At 29.3% G+C, this 12,857-nt stretch overlaps 4 protein-coding genes across 15 annotated transcripts in view; 2 read left to right on the forward strand and 2 right to left on the reverse strand.

The window, feature by feature from the left end:
• Window positions 1-666: 666 nt before the first annotated feature.
• On the forward strand, window positions 667-4,621 carry l(3)07882 (Nucleolar protein 14 homolog l(3)07882). Its single transcript, XM_003707427.3, has 5 exons — window positions 667-2,977; window positions 3,049-3,178; window positions 3,248-3,412; window positions 3,486-3,994; window positions 4,067-4,621. Exons 1-5 carry the CDS (start codon window positions 1,266-1,268, stop codon window positions 4,311-4,313), a joined length of 2,763 nt encoding a protein of 920 aa, XP_003707475.1. The 5' UTR covers window positions 667-1,265; the 3' UTR covers window positions 4,314-4,621.
• Window positions 3,163-6,821, reverse strand: LOC143265893 (uncharacterized). The gene is made up of 4 exons (XM_076540405.1): window positions 6,634-6,821; window positions 6,111-6,564; window positions 5,775-6,026; window positions 3,163-5,699 (listed from the first exon to the last, which is right to left on the reverse strand). The coding sequence occupies exons 1-4, from the start codon at window positions 6,819-6,821 to the stop codon at window positions 4,629-4,631; spliced, it is 1,965 nt and encodes a 654-aa protein (XP_076396520.1). The 3' UTR covers window positions 3,163-4,628.
• On the forward strand, window positions 6,456-10,028 carry LOC100875841 (uncharacterized). Of its 6 annotated transcripts, none has more exons than XM_012294964.2 (4): window positions 6,909-7,044; window positions 7,356-7,577; window positions 7,645-8,142; window positions 8,305-10,028. In XM_012294964.2, the coding sequence occupies exons 1-4, from the start codon at window positions 7,033-7,035 to the stop codon at window positions 8,464-8,466; spliced, it is 894 nt and encodes a 297-aa protein (XP_012150354.1). In that variant the 5' UTR covers window positions 6,909-7,032; the 3' UTR covers window positions 8,467-10,028. The 6 variants fall into 6 exon arrangements, with proteins under 6 accessions (XP_076396523.1, XP_012150354.1, XP_012150355.1 ...); XM_012294965.2 differs by having other exon boundaries at window positions 8,216-8,353; XM_076540408.1 differs by lacking the exon at window positions 6,909-7,044 and adding an exon at window positions 6,456-6,571 and having other exon boundaries at window positions 7,645-10,028.
• Pur-alpha (Purine-rich binding protein-alpha) overlaps window positions 8,215-12,857 on the reverse strand; it is a 34,555-nt gene continuing 29,912 nt past the window's right edge. For all 7 annotated transcript variants that reach the window (XM_076540407.1, XM_076540406.1, XM_012294987.2 and 4 more), the window contains one exon: window positions 8,215-9,882. In XM_076540407.1, coding sequence (XP_076396522.1) covers window positions 9,568-9,882 — 315 coding nt within the window. In that variant the 3' untranslated portion in view covers window positions 8,215-9,567. The remainder of the gene's footprint in view (window positions 9,883-12,857) is intronic.

A 12,857-nucleotide genomic window follows, 5' to 3' on the forward strand; every position in this document is an offset into this window, starting at 1 on the left:
TGGGCCTTAAATGATTTAGATGAGACATTGTTACACCTGAAAGAATTACCTGCAAAGCAGGAATTAATAAAACTAAATCGTGAACTCAATTTTCGTAATTAATTATCTTTTTGACTTGTCAACATTTATAAAACATTCCCAAGTTATTTTACATTACGATTTGGAAGGTATTATAGCACAGTAAGTGAAAAAAGTCAATATTTTTTTAGATAAATTGTTTCAAATTTAGTTCCCTCTTTTTACCGCCAAATGATTAAGCATTGGTCAGTAAAATGCAATTTTTAAAATTATAGAATTTTATCTTATTTATAAATGACACTAGCGCTATGTTTCAGACAGTGCTCGCGTAAATTAAAAATTTTAAAGTTGATGTAAGAGTAAGTAAGATAATTAATTACTTTGCAATAAATTATTGTTCTATTAGTAAATGAAGCAAATAAGACTAAATGAATTTGCACGTAAAATACAATTATGAAGGAATGTTAGCTTACATAATTTTTATATACAAATAAAGTAATTAACATGCTGATATAATTTTTAGAATCATCTTTTTCAAGTGTAATATGTGTAATAAAACAGATTACTTTTAAAAATGAACATTTAGTTATGAAAATTTCAATTTCGAAAATGTATTTACGCTTAGGACGCCATTTTCCCTAGGGAAACCAGATTTGCTTTCGAGTGCACTCGAATTTGGAGCGGCAGAGGTAAAACTTTTTAGGTATTGGCTACTTATCAAACAACCAATGAGTCGTATGCTATCCCCGTAAGTTAACTATGAAACAAGAAATCCCATAACATGACTGATCTATTCTGTACCTTCTCTGTGAGTAATTCTGATCAGTTGTATAAATGCAGTTACCGTCAGTATTGATAACAATAAACAAAATACATAAATACACGTGGGCAGCGGTAAAAGATCGAATAAATAAGAAAAATTTTTCAAACAAAAAAAATAGTATTCATTAATTCTACTATATGAGACGATTTAATGTAACTTAACATGATATAAGAGTATATTTGTTTTTTAAGATTTATGTTTGGTATCCATTTTCTTTAAGAGTAGGTTATGGATTAAGCCAAATCAATTTTTACTATAAAATAAAAACATTAATAGAAGACGTACATTAAGAATTACTATTAATATAATTATGATGACAATTTATTCCACAATAACATAAATTATCAGAACAAGTAATAATTTTTAATATTAAAATTTGATCCATGTATCATAACGTTTAGTGTTATAAAAATTGAAATTCAAAATGGTTAAAGCAAAGAAGAAGTTATCAGAGATTTCTCAGCAAAAGCGTAATCAACAAAATAAAAAAAGTTTAAATCCATTTGAAGTTCACATAAACAAAGACAAACAAAATGTTTTGGGAAAAAAGAGTAAAGCGGATAAAGGACTTCCAGGAATTTCACGTGCAAAAGCAATAAATAAGCGTAAAGGGACACTTCTTCAAGAATATAAATTAAAGAACAAAGCTAATCTGTTTTTAGATAAGCGTATAGGTGAAAAAAATGTTAACATGAATGAAGAAGATAAGGCCATTGCCAGATTTGCAGCAGAACGCATGAGAGCTCATAAAAAAAAGAGTATCTATAATTTAAATGATGAAGAAATATTAACGCACAGAGGACAAACCTTAGAGGAAATTGAAAAATTTGATGATCCAAAAAGTGATGATGAGTTTAGTGAGGATGAAAACAGAACTGGGAAATTACATGATAAATTTGTTGAAGAAGCTCATTTTGGTGGTGGTGTTTTATCAAAATCAGGCTCTCAGAAATCTAGAAAAGATATCATAGATGAACTTATAGCTGAATCGAAGAAAAGAAAAGCTGAAAAACAGAAAATACGTGAACAAACTGTTGACTTAACAGACAAACTTGATTCTGAATGGAGAGATCTTCTTCCAATTATATCGACAGCTAACAAAGCTATTGAAGAACCAGCTGAGAAAACCAAAGCTGATGATTATGACATAGCTGTACGTCAATTGAAATTTGAGGCCAAAGGTATGCCATCTGATAAATTAAAGTCTGAAGAAGAAATAATAAAAGAGGAAAAAGAGAGGTTGGAAGCTCTAGAATTAGATCGTTTAGCAAGAATGAAAGGATTTGTAAACAACTCAAATAATGAAATTAAACACAAGTCTGCAGATGATCTTGATGATGGCTTTGTACTAGAAACTGTAGATGATGAAATAATGGATAATGAAGCCAATTCAATCAAGAATACAGAAAAAAAATTAAGTAATGAAGATGGTAGTGATATTAGTGATACTGAAGATGATAATGATGACAATAATGATGATAATGATAATAATGATAGTGACAATACTGATGATTCACTGTCAAATAATAACACAGAAGAAGTAATAAATGATGATGAAAATGAACAGTCACATGCTGTTGAAATAAATGGCACTACTCAGAAAGAAGCAAGGACTAATAATTCTGCTGAAAGTGAATTAGATGAAAATTCAAATGTAGAAAAATTTCAAAGCTCTGATGAAGACAATTTATCAGATTTAAAAGAATCAGAATCTTCTAGTGAAGATGAAAATGAATTACAAATGAAAGATACTATTGCTATTCCAAAAGAAAAATTAAGTCCAAAGTCAAAAAATGATACAGGAGTTCTCAAACTGGATACCAAAACTAGAGATCAAGAAATTAGAAATGATCTTCTTAAGAGGAAAGAAATTATGGAAAATGCAAGGAAAGAATTACCTTATACTTACAAAATGCCTGAAACCTTTGAAGAATTACAAAAATTATTACAGAATCATAATGCTGAGTATCAGTCACTTATTGTAGAACGTATTATTAAATGCAATCATTGGTCTTTAGACAATAAGAACAAAGAAAAGTTATCAAATTTATTTTTATTTTTATTACAACATTTAAATGACATTGCTATTGAGGATAATGTTGAAAGTGTGATCAAGTGTTTTCAAATTATTGATAGGTAATACATAGACTACAATCTTTATTATTACTCTTTCATAAGATAAAGATAATGATCTCTATTTCTTCCAGATTGTCCCCATTTTTGTATGATCTTGCACATGTAAATCCACAAAATACTAAAAATATTATACAGGCAATAATTAAAGAGAAGCATGAAGAATTCGAAAAAAACAAAAAGAGATATCCTGATTTAGATACGGTAATTTTATTTATAGTTACACAATATAATTCATATAATAACTATAAAATAAACATTTTTTTATTTCAGCTTATTTTTTTCAAATTAGTTTCTTTGATGTTTCCAACATCTGACTTTAGACATGGTGTAACTACTCCTTGTTTAATATTTATGTCTCAAATACTGTTCAGATGTCGTGTTAAAAACAAAGTGGATATCTCGAAAGGTCTTTTTATATGTACTCTTATTTTAGAGGTAATAATATAATAGTATTCTTATGCAATGTGATATATGAAGTTACAGTATAATATATCAATTATATTTGCAGTATACTGTACTAAGCAAAAGATTTGCACCATCTGTGATCAATTTCTTGCGTGGAATAATATATGTATCTACGCCAAAGCACTTAATTCAAGGGATAAAAATGATACCACCATTTAAAACCGTTGGAGATTTTAGTAACTTGTTAATACTTTATGATGATCAAAATGATTTAGATATTGACCTGAATATCACGTCCATGAAAGCAAGTGATTTAATAGCTGGAGAATTAGACAATGAGTTCAAGATACGAGCTCTTTTAACGGCTGTAAATTTATTGCACGAATTTAAAAATCAGCTTGAAGAACTTGAAGCTGTGTATTCAATATTTGAACCAGTCATTAAGTTACTTAAACCGAACACCTTTGACAAGTATCCACAAACTGTGAGAAAATCTGTTGAAAACTTACAGGAAGACTTGAATGCATTGAAAAATAAGAAATTAGAATATATTGTGATTGAAAAGAAAAAACCAAAACCATTAAGATTATATGAACCCCGAATTGAAACAGTGTATGTAATCATTTTAGATAATGTTTCATTTTTATTGATATGTTGCATATTAATTAGTATATATATTTACAGATACGATGGCAAGAAACCAAGAACTATGTCCAAAGAGAAAGCAGAACGAGAAAAATTATTACATAAATACAAGAAAGAAATGAAAGGTGCTATGCGCGAAATACGAAGAGACAGAGCTTTCTTAGCAAAACTTAAAATAAAGGAACAGATTAAGAGTGACGATGAACGTAAACGTAAAGTGAGAGAAATTTTTGGCGAAGCTGCTACACAGCAAAATGAATTAAAAAAGTTAAAAAGAAAGAAATAACTTATGGAATAAGCTCTCCTACGCGAATTTTAATATTCATTTTTCGTAGTCAAAATTATATTTAAATAATTTGTAATAAACTCATAATCGCTATATTAGCGTTTTACAAAATTATAATTTGAAAATTTGATTAAATACATTTCAATTTCAATATTTCTAATCAATAACAAGCTTCCTTACATTATTCATTTGTTACTATAATGCAGCTGATATTTTTAATATAATTGTACTATACAAACTGAGATTATCTTTAAATAATAACTTGTATATAAAGAATATAGGTACAATAAATAATTTGTATAAGTAAATATACTGCTATTTTGTATACATAATTCTAACGCTTTTCTTCATATAGTCCGGTAAAATTAAACTGGTATTTTCAAGATCAGTCGAAATTGGGAGTTCTATAAGCTGAGAAGAATTGTTCTCTATAATTTTGTATAAGAATTTTGATTTATTCTTTGGATATATTAAAGAATACCATTTGTTAAAGTATTCTTTTAGAATTTCAAAATTTGTATATGATCTTATTATTGCATTTTCTAATTGCATATCATATTGATCATCGATGTTATGAAGGGAATTTCTCAAAATTTTTTTCAGCCCTTCACGGAGTAGGAATTCTTTATGAATTTCTTTCGCCTCTTCAATACAATTTTTCATTTTTATTTTCTTTGCAACATATTCTTTCCATGATAGCAAACACTTCCCCATAATTTTATGTTCTATCATGGCAATTACTAGAGTCTCTTTTTTATGTACAACTAGAGCATCTTTCAGTTTAGAGTACCAATGTAGCATAAATCTTTTTACCAAAAAATCTGCAGCTATTGCATATAAGTTCTGTTTACGAAGTGTTTTCATTTTATACTGTTGAGAAAATTCTTTCCAATAAAATAAGTATTTACGGGTTACGATTAATTCCCAAAAGTTAATAGCTTGATTTAATTTTTGTTTTTCTTGCACAGCACCATACAGTGCTTTCTTCCATTTATCTATGTACAAGTATTGCAGTTTTTGAATAATATGTCTACTCTTATCATTTACATAAAATAATTTAATTCGTTTCTCTTTTTTATAAACAGTATAGCTATGAAGTTTTCTTACTACTTTAATTGTCAAATTTTTGTTATAGAAGTTTTGTGACATAAACATTTTTCTTCTTTTGCATTTTTTGTTAAAAATATATAAACGCCAATTAGTCAATATTTGAAGTTTTTGTTTATCTTCAAATATACTTCTAATTTGATATATTTTTGTAGCATTATCCACTTTTTTATTGTACCAATATTGCCATGCTGCAAATGCTTTTTTCATTAGTTTAGAATTATAAAATATTGTGGCCCTTTCTTGTGCCATTTTATCAGTAATAGATTCATTTACATACTATTAAAAAAGAAATAAAATATAACAGAATTAAATATAAATATCATATATAAATTCATTTTATAAAAATCATACCATAATAAATTGTTTTAGATACTGTCCCAATAATTTTTTTCTGTAATATGTTTGAACATATTTTTCTACATACAACTTTTGTAATTTAACTTTGTAATATTTTTTCCAAGTATAAAAATATTTTAATACTAATTTGTTATTATAAAATGTGACTACATTTTCTATTTTATTTTTTAGTAATGTGAATTCACAGATGCTGATCCAAGCTGTCATATATTTTTGTAAAATACCTTTTGCATAAAATTTAAGTACCTACATTAAAATTTTATAAATTAAGAAGCAAATAATTATTATCCAAATATGAAATACATGTTTAATACTAAGTATCATACATACTTTATTTTGCATTGTCTTTTTTTGCCTTTGTTGCATTACATAAATTTTCCAAATGAAAATACACTTCTTCAAACAGCGTGAATTATAAAATGTAACAGCTTTCTCTAATAGTAGTTTCTTTTTATTTCTGATTGAAGTATAATTAACCCAGAATATAAAATATCGTTTTAATAAAGCATTATTATAATATGTTTCTAGCTTTATATAATTTGTAGGAGAAACAACTTCATTAGAGTATTTATTGGTAGGAAAAACAATATGTTGCCATTTTAGCAATACATTTTTTGATAATGTATTTAAAATCATTTTTCGTAATTTTTTATTGTAAAAATAACTTGCTTTAAACATGGCTCTCCTTGCATGTAATTTGTGAATAACATACATTTTCCAATGTTCAAAAACGTTTCTTAAAATCTCTCTGTTATAAAAATTAAATTGTGATCTCCGAGAAATGCTACATAGTGAGAAAAAATTAATTTTGTATTATTTTAATAATGGCAAAATTTGACTTTACTTTTCTTACTTTGTATAGTCTTGAATGTTATTTCTTATAACATCTGATACATCATTTTTATAAATTGTATTTTGCATGATTTTCAACACATTACTGTATTTGTTTGAAGAATTTTGTGATGGTGCATTTTTAAACCAATAATGTAGTGATTGTAATTCTATATTGTACATGTAATTTTTGTTTACTATTCGTTCCATTACTGTATTATTATATGTTACAACTGTTTTTTAATATTCCTGAATTATTTATTTTCAGTAATCTCTCTGAAATATATCCTATTATGTTTTATACACAGTATCATATGTAAATACATATTTCAATGTTCATAAATTAATGTCTCCAATGTTTTTATATAGCAGCTGTTATAAACTGATGTTATAGTAAATTAATCATTTATTGAATATACACATGAGATCTTTGGTAATAAAGTCTGATTTTATAATTCATGTCATGATTTTGACCACATGTGTTTGTTTATTAAGATGAAAGTAACTCATAATATACTTAGCTGTTATTATAATTTTTATATTTTTTAATATCAGAACTATGATATGTATATATACAATTAATAGAGATAAGCACAACAAATTGTATTTTCATCAATTAACATTATAACCTAAGTAAATATGATCCAAAATTTTTAACATTTTAATAAAGTTAATATTATTTGATAATCGACCTTTATACTTTTAATGGTTTTTATTATTATAATAATTATTTTATGATATTAGGGGATGGATGTAAGGATTTTAAAAGCAATATTGTGCAGTTGTGAGAGTGTCACAAAAGATTTTGAAAAGTCAAAGGATTTTCAAAAATTAGTACAAGATCAGAAGTTTTTACCAACATGTAATGATATATTTGATGCAGTGTGTGTATCATTAACAAAATTACTCTCTTACAAAGTTTCAAAGGAAGCATATCAACGTTATACTGTCCGTCTTCATGTAATTGTATGTACTTTTATAATTAATAGCCTACATAAAATTTACTGTACTTGATTATTTAATTTTATTTCAGAGTGCTTTAAGAGACTGGTGCAGAATTAATGAAGCTCTCCAAAATTTTAGACTATTCACAGATCAAAAACAAACAATAACATTCCTCCAAAATTTGTTAGAAAAATATATAACAGATGATGTCTTAGATACATGTGATTCAAGGAATGATTTAGTATCACTCACTAGTGCTTTAATGTGCTTAACATCCACAAATTCGTATTATAAGTGTCATTTGGAAAAATTACTTCTAAAACTCGTAGAATTGGAACCCTGTGATCAAAGTGATTATTTGTTATGTTATGCAGTGCGAAAAGATTCTAACTTGAATCTTGATCTCTCAACAATAGAAAGTATATTTAATTCTCAAAGATGTAAATTAATAGAACAACCATTATTAAATGATTTCATGTCATCATGTATAGATATAAATAAAGATGATGTGAATCATTCAGAGAGTGTCACTTTGTTGGATCAACTGTATGAATGGGTCAGCAAATCTTCATGTATTTTTTTGTTGGTATGTGCTTTCTTAAAAGAATTATTTATACAATTAGATAATGCTCCTACAGTTATAACTTTTATACAATCAGTTTTGAGCCGTATCAAAGATCGCTGTAAAAGCCAAGACATTCTAGATCTATATCCAAGAAATTTACAGTCCACTATAATGTTACTGCAGATACAACCTGAATATCATACGACTGATTCGAAAAGTTCAACTTTAAGAATATTGGGAAATATTTATTTTGAGGATAAACATAGCGCAATAATTTTACTTTTACATTTTCCCCAATGGTTAAAATTATTTGGAGAGCAACTTTTAAACTTACATAATAATTGATAAAACTTTGTACATGTGATAAGTTAATGTATATCAGAAATAATTGTATCAACATGTTAGTTTCATGTTTTTAAGTATAATTTATGATAAATAACTGAAAAATGTATTTATATATCTGAAAAATGGTAATAAAAAGTAATGTATTGAAATTAAGATATGAAAATTATAGTATCAAAAGAAAAGATCTTTATTAAATTATTATTTAAGTGCATAATATAAATTTAATGGTTTTGAACAGAATGTAATAATTAACTTATTATTCGCATACAATGGGTGTTTTTATTCCCTGTTTATCTTTCTCTTTTAGTACGCAAAGTTAAGGTGAAATCCAATCAATAACCAGACACTATTTTTTGCAAAACTTATCACTATTATTTCGTTCAAAAACAAGCAAACTATTTAACGATACCAATCCATCTCTACTAAAACAAACGAGAAAAAAAGAACAGAAATTCAAGTTATTTAATATTTCTTTCTCTACTTAACAAGATTGACATAACGTTTCTTCATTTTCAAATTGTGTAAAAAATGGTGCGTTATCCGATTTACCAATTAAACTATATTGCTATTCAAATTTTAAATTATTTACTTATGAGCTTTTTCTGTTATTTAAATATTTACCCTATTGAATTACAATTCAGAATTTTAAAATGGCGTCTAAATTCAAATTCATTCATATACGTGATAACATTTCAAAAAACATAATCGAAATTGCACAGTTACTTTTATTCCGTCAAAATTTCCGTAAAAGGATATTTATGAAGCAATAATTTTATCGTGAAAGGAAAGATTAGAATACCTTCATGTGAAAAGGATGAAGAAAACACGCGCGCACGCACCATTCGTCAACACGAAACTCGCGTCCGTTTGAAACTAAACTTTTCAATAATCAACAAGCAAACTATTCCCGTAAGAGTTGAATGTTATCCGTCTCAAGAAGGAAACTAAATTATTCACTAAACGATTCGGTACACAAAGGAACAAATTAAACTATACACCCCGATGACTGCGCGGTGAACTGAAATAAATCGCATAATTTTGCGCGAATTACCCGCGCTTCGTAACTGCGCATGCGCGGGTGTGCAGAACACCAGCGCAGTATTACACCTGCACCGTTTCTAAACGCGGGATTCCTTGAATTTCTTGCGATGTTGTTGAACCGCTAGAAATATTCTCCTCAGACATCGCGCTTTTGCTTGCACTTGACGTTACAGCAGAGCCAGAAGACATCGGAATATCGGTAGTGGTGGTCGTCGGGACTTGTATAGCAGGAGCGGGCATGGATTTGTCAGGATTAATCGAGGAAGGTTCCGTTTGGCGTGGCAAGGATTTGCGTCGTTTCAAGGATTCGCGTTGTCGTTGGTCGGCCTGCCGCTTTTCCGTTTTGTTTTTTATGCCACCGACTTTCTGCGTTACCTGTCGAAGTCATAATGTAAGTGTAGGATTTTCTCGCGCGCAGATGAATGCTATACCTTAAAGATCACTTAAAAAAAAAGAAGCAACAGAGTACCGGGAAGAAGTACAGATTTGAAGTGTAATTTTATGGCGGGAAATATTCAAAATTGATACAATCTTACTTAAGATGATATTCTTTTCTCTTCCAGGAACTCTATAGTCGCTTTATAGGGTGATCCGTGTAATCAGGATTGGCTATAGCTTCCCATAAAAATAAAATAAACGAAAATATTTGGAATATTTTTGAAAATAGCTATAATCGTATCCCCTTATATGGAACACCCTGTACACAAACGATACGATCAGAAAGTAGGTATTAAATATTATTGACAAAGTCTTTCACCTTTTTTCTTTAACAAAACAAAATTAAAATTGTTTAAGACCAACATTTAATTCTTATATGTTTATGCAGATAGTATGCACACACATTTTTGTCGTGGTACATTTTAAAGATATAAAACGTTTATTTTTCCTAACCCAACTCGCGCGGACGTTTAAAAACGATCTCTATGTATCGGCAAGATCATCAAAATAATTCTCTTTTAGAATATCGAAGGTAAACGTCGAATAAACGCTGCTCCATGTATTGCACCGCTGGTGAAAAACGAAAAAGAACTTATCTTGTGGGACACGTTAGCGTCAACGTTCATCTTCCTGCTTAAGAAATAATATTTTCAAGGATTTAAAATTCAGTTGTTTGAGAACCAGATGAAATTGTTTCCAGGTAAAACAATGATTATGCAAATTCGCTGTTATGTACGACAAATAGGACTACTTTCGTGTACTAAAGGTAAATGGAAATTTCACAGGTTAAATTTCAAACAAAATGGTCTACGCTAAACTATTTAAGCCAGGGATTCCCAAAGTATGAGTCGACAACTAAAAGTGTTAACTACTGAGGCAATATTTTGAGGCAATAACAAATTAAGGCTCAACAAATATTGAGGCAATATTTTTTCATTTAACTAGAGGGATCCAGGATAGAAAAAGGAGTACCTAGCGGAACACTAGATTCTGCATCCCTCAAAGTACAATTGTATTATTTCTTGCATATAAAATAAATTTAAATCACGGTTAAGGTACAATTTTCCTTCACAGTCGAAAAGCTATTATTTCGAAAGGTGATGAAATTTTGGGAAGCCCTGAAAACAAAAACTCTACGGTTCTATCGTGGAAATAAAATCGAAAGTGATGACTCTATAGGGGGTATTATCCTATAGTTTCTTTCTTCTCGCTCATCTCATTTTAATACCAGAATAAAGTGTATTTTGTTATAAGAAGATTCTCGTTTCACTTCAGTTACAGAACATTCTAACTAAAATTTAAATGCTGCACAATAATTTTCGTGTTTCGCAAACGTAGCCGAGAATTCTCGTCGAAACAAGCGTTTCGCAGTATGTACGTAAATTACGTGTCCCGAACACGTATGCATTTCGGGTGCGCTAAATACTTGCTATCAAACGGAAAGGGGAGAAGTGTGAGGGTAGGGGGGTGGTTGGGTGATGAGTTTTCTGGATCGATTAACTTCTTTCGTCCACTTTTGGTGATAACATTGTCCGGGTAAAAGTATAGACAGTAGAAATGTTATAAAATGAAATGCTCTGTTACCTTGTAAAACGTGTTACATTTAACATCGAGGCGATGAATCATTTTTTTCTTTTTTTTTTCTTTCTTTCTTTCCTTCTTTCTTGTTGTTCAATGATTTCGTTTTCAAACATGTTGTGAGCCGTAGTAGTACTGTTTCTATTTCTCTCTGTCGTGTTTTCACTTTTTTCTTTGCTTTCGTTTCTTTTTTTATCGTTTTTTCATTTTCTTTCATCGAACACACAAGTCAAATAGACGGACAGTTGTGTCATGCTTAAAATGAATGTCGATTTCTTTTATCATTATTTTTCTTTCTCTCTCGCTCTCACTCTCTCTCTTTCTCACACTCTCGCGCTCTTTCCCCTTATACTTTTGTAATTATTATTTTTTTTTTACGATTTTCTTGTCTTCTAATTATACAATCAACGACATGTACACGACCACGCGCGTTTACAGCACGCGTGTTCATACGTGTACCTCAGTGGTTCGTTTTCATTTTTATTCCTCTCCTTTGTCGTTTGTTTCCTAGCAACATTGCATCGTGTTTCACAACGGAGGCGGAAGATCATTACCAGTGATCGCTCATGATCATTTATCGATCGTGTATACGTAATACACGTTACTGCAACCACGGTACACGATCTTTCGCCCTACATTCCTCGCTTTTCCCTTTTAATAGTTAATATATTAAAATATTACAAACTATGGCGAAAAAACGTTGATTCGAAGAAATAATTAGTATGAACCATATATCCGGCGGATTATCCTCGTGCTCGTAACATTTCGAAAACTTGACTCGATTAGCTTCTTTTTTTTCATATATATATGTATAACAATAATATTATGCTGATATCGATCCTCGAAATAAATAACGTTCAAGAGCTGTTTAACGTTCCTAGAGTTACGTTTCTCACGTTTTACCAATACCGGAGATGATGCACCGTGAAAATAAACACTTCCTATTTAGGAAAAAGTAAAAGAAACAAATATTGTTCGTTCAATTTCTTTTTTTGACTGGTCGCAGAGTGCTATAGCATTCTAGAATGCAACATGATCCCAGTGATGGGGAACTATAGGCAGGTGCACTTTTTATTAAAAAATTTGCAAATTCACAGATTTGATACTTTTGAGTTAACCTCTTTATATTTCTAAATTTCCAATTCTTCAAATAACTAAATCTCTAAATTTGAAAATTTGGTTTCCATATTTTTAAATTCGAGAATATCTGGAAAACTTAAAATTTATAAATTATCAAATGACCAAATCTGTAAATCTAAAAGTTTGAAATCGCCAATGGTTTGCTGTACGCACCGTGCAGCTCGCGATCAGCTCCGCGGGCAGATGATCTGCCC

This window comes from Megachile rotundata, chromosome 15 (genome assembly GCF_050947335.1).
Source record: "Megachile rotundata isolate GNS110a chromosome 15, iyMegRotu1, whole genome shotgun sequence".
Classification (NCBI taxonomy): Eukaryota; Metazoa; Arthropoda; class Insecta; order Hymenoptera; family Megachilidae; genus Megachile; species Megachile rotundata.

Bases quoted from the DNA above. Each gene is read 5' to 3' on its own strand.
- LOC143265893 (XM_076540405.1), bottom strand. From the start codon at position 6,821: ATGGAACGAATAGTAAACAAAAATTACATGTACAATATAGAATTACAA. The intron at 6,027-6,110 runs GTATGTATGATA...ATTTTAATGTAG, and splicing joins AAAAGACAATGCAAAATAAA to GTACTTAAATTTTATGCAAA. The intron at 5,700-5,774 runs GTATGATTTTTA...CTTTTTTAATAG, and splicing joins ATCTAAAACAATTTATTATG to TATGTAAATGAATCTATTAC.
- LOC100875841 (XM_012294960.2), top strand. The intron at 7,578-7,644 runs GTATGTACTTTT...ATTTTATTTCAG, and splicing joins CTGTCCGTCTTCATGTAATT to AGTGCTTTAAGAGACTGGTG.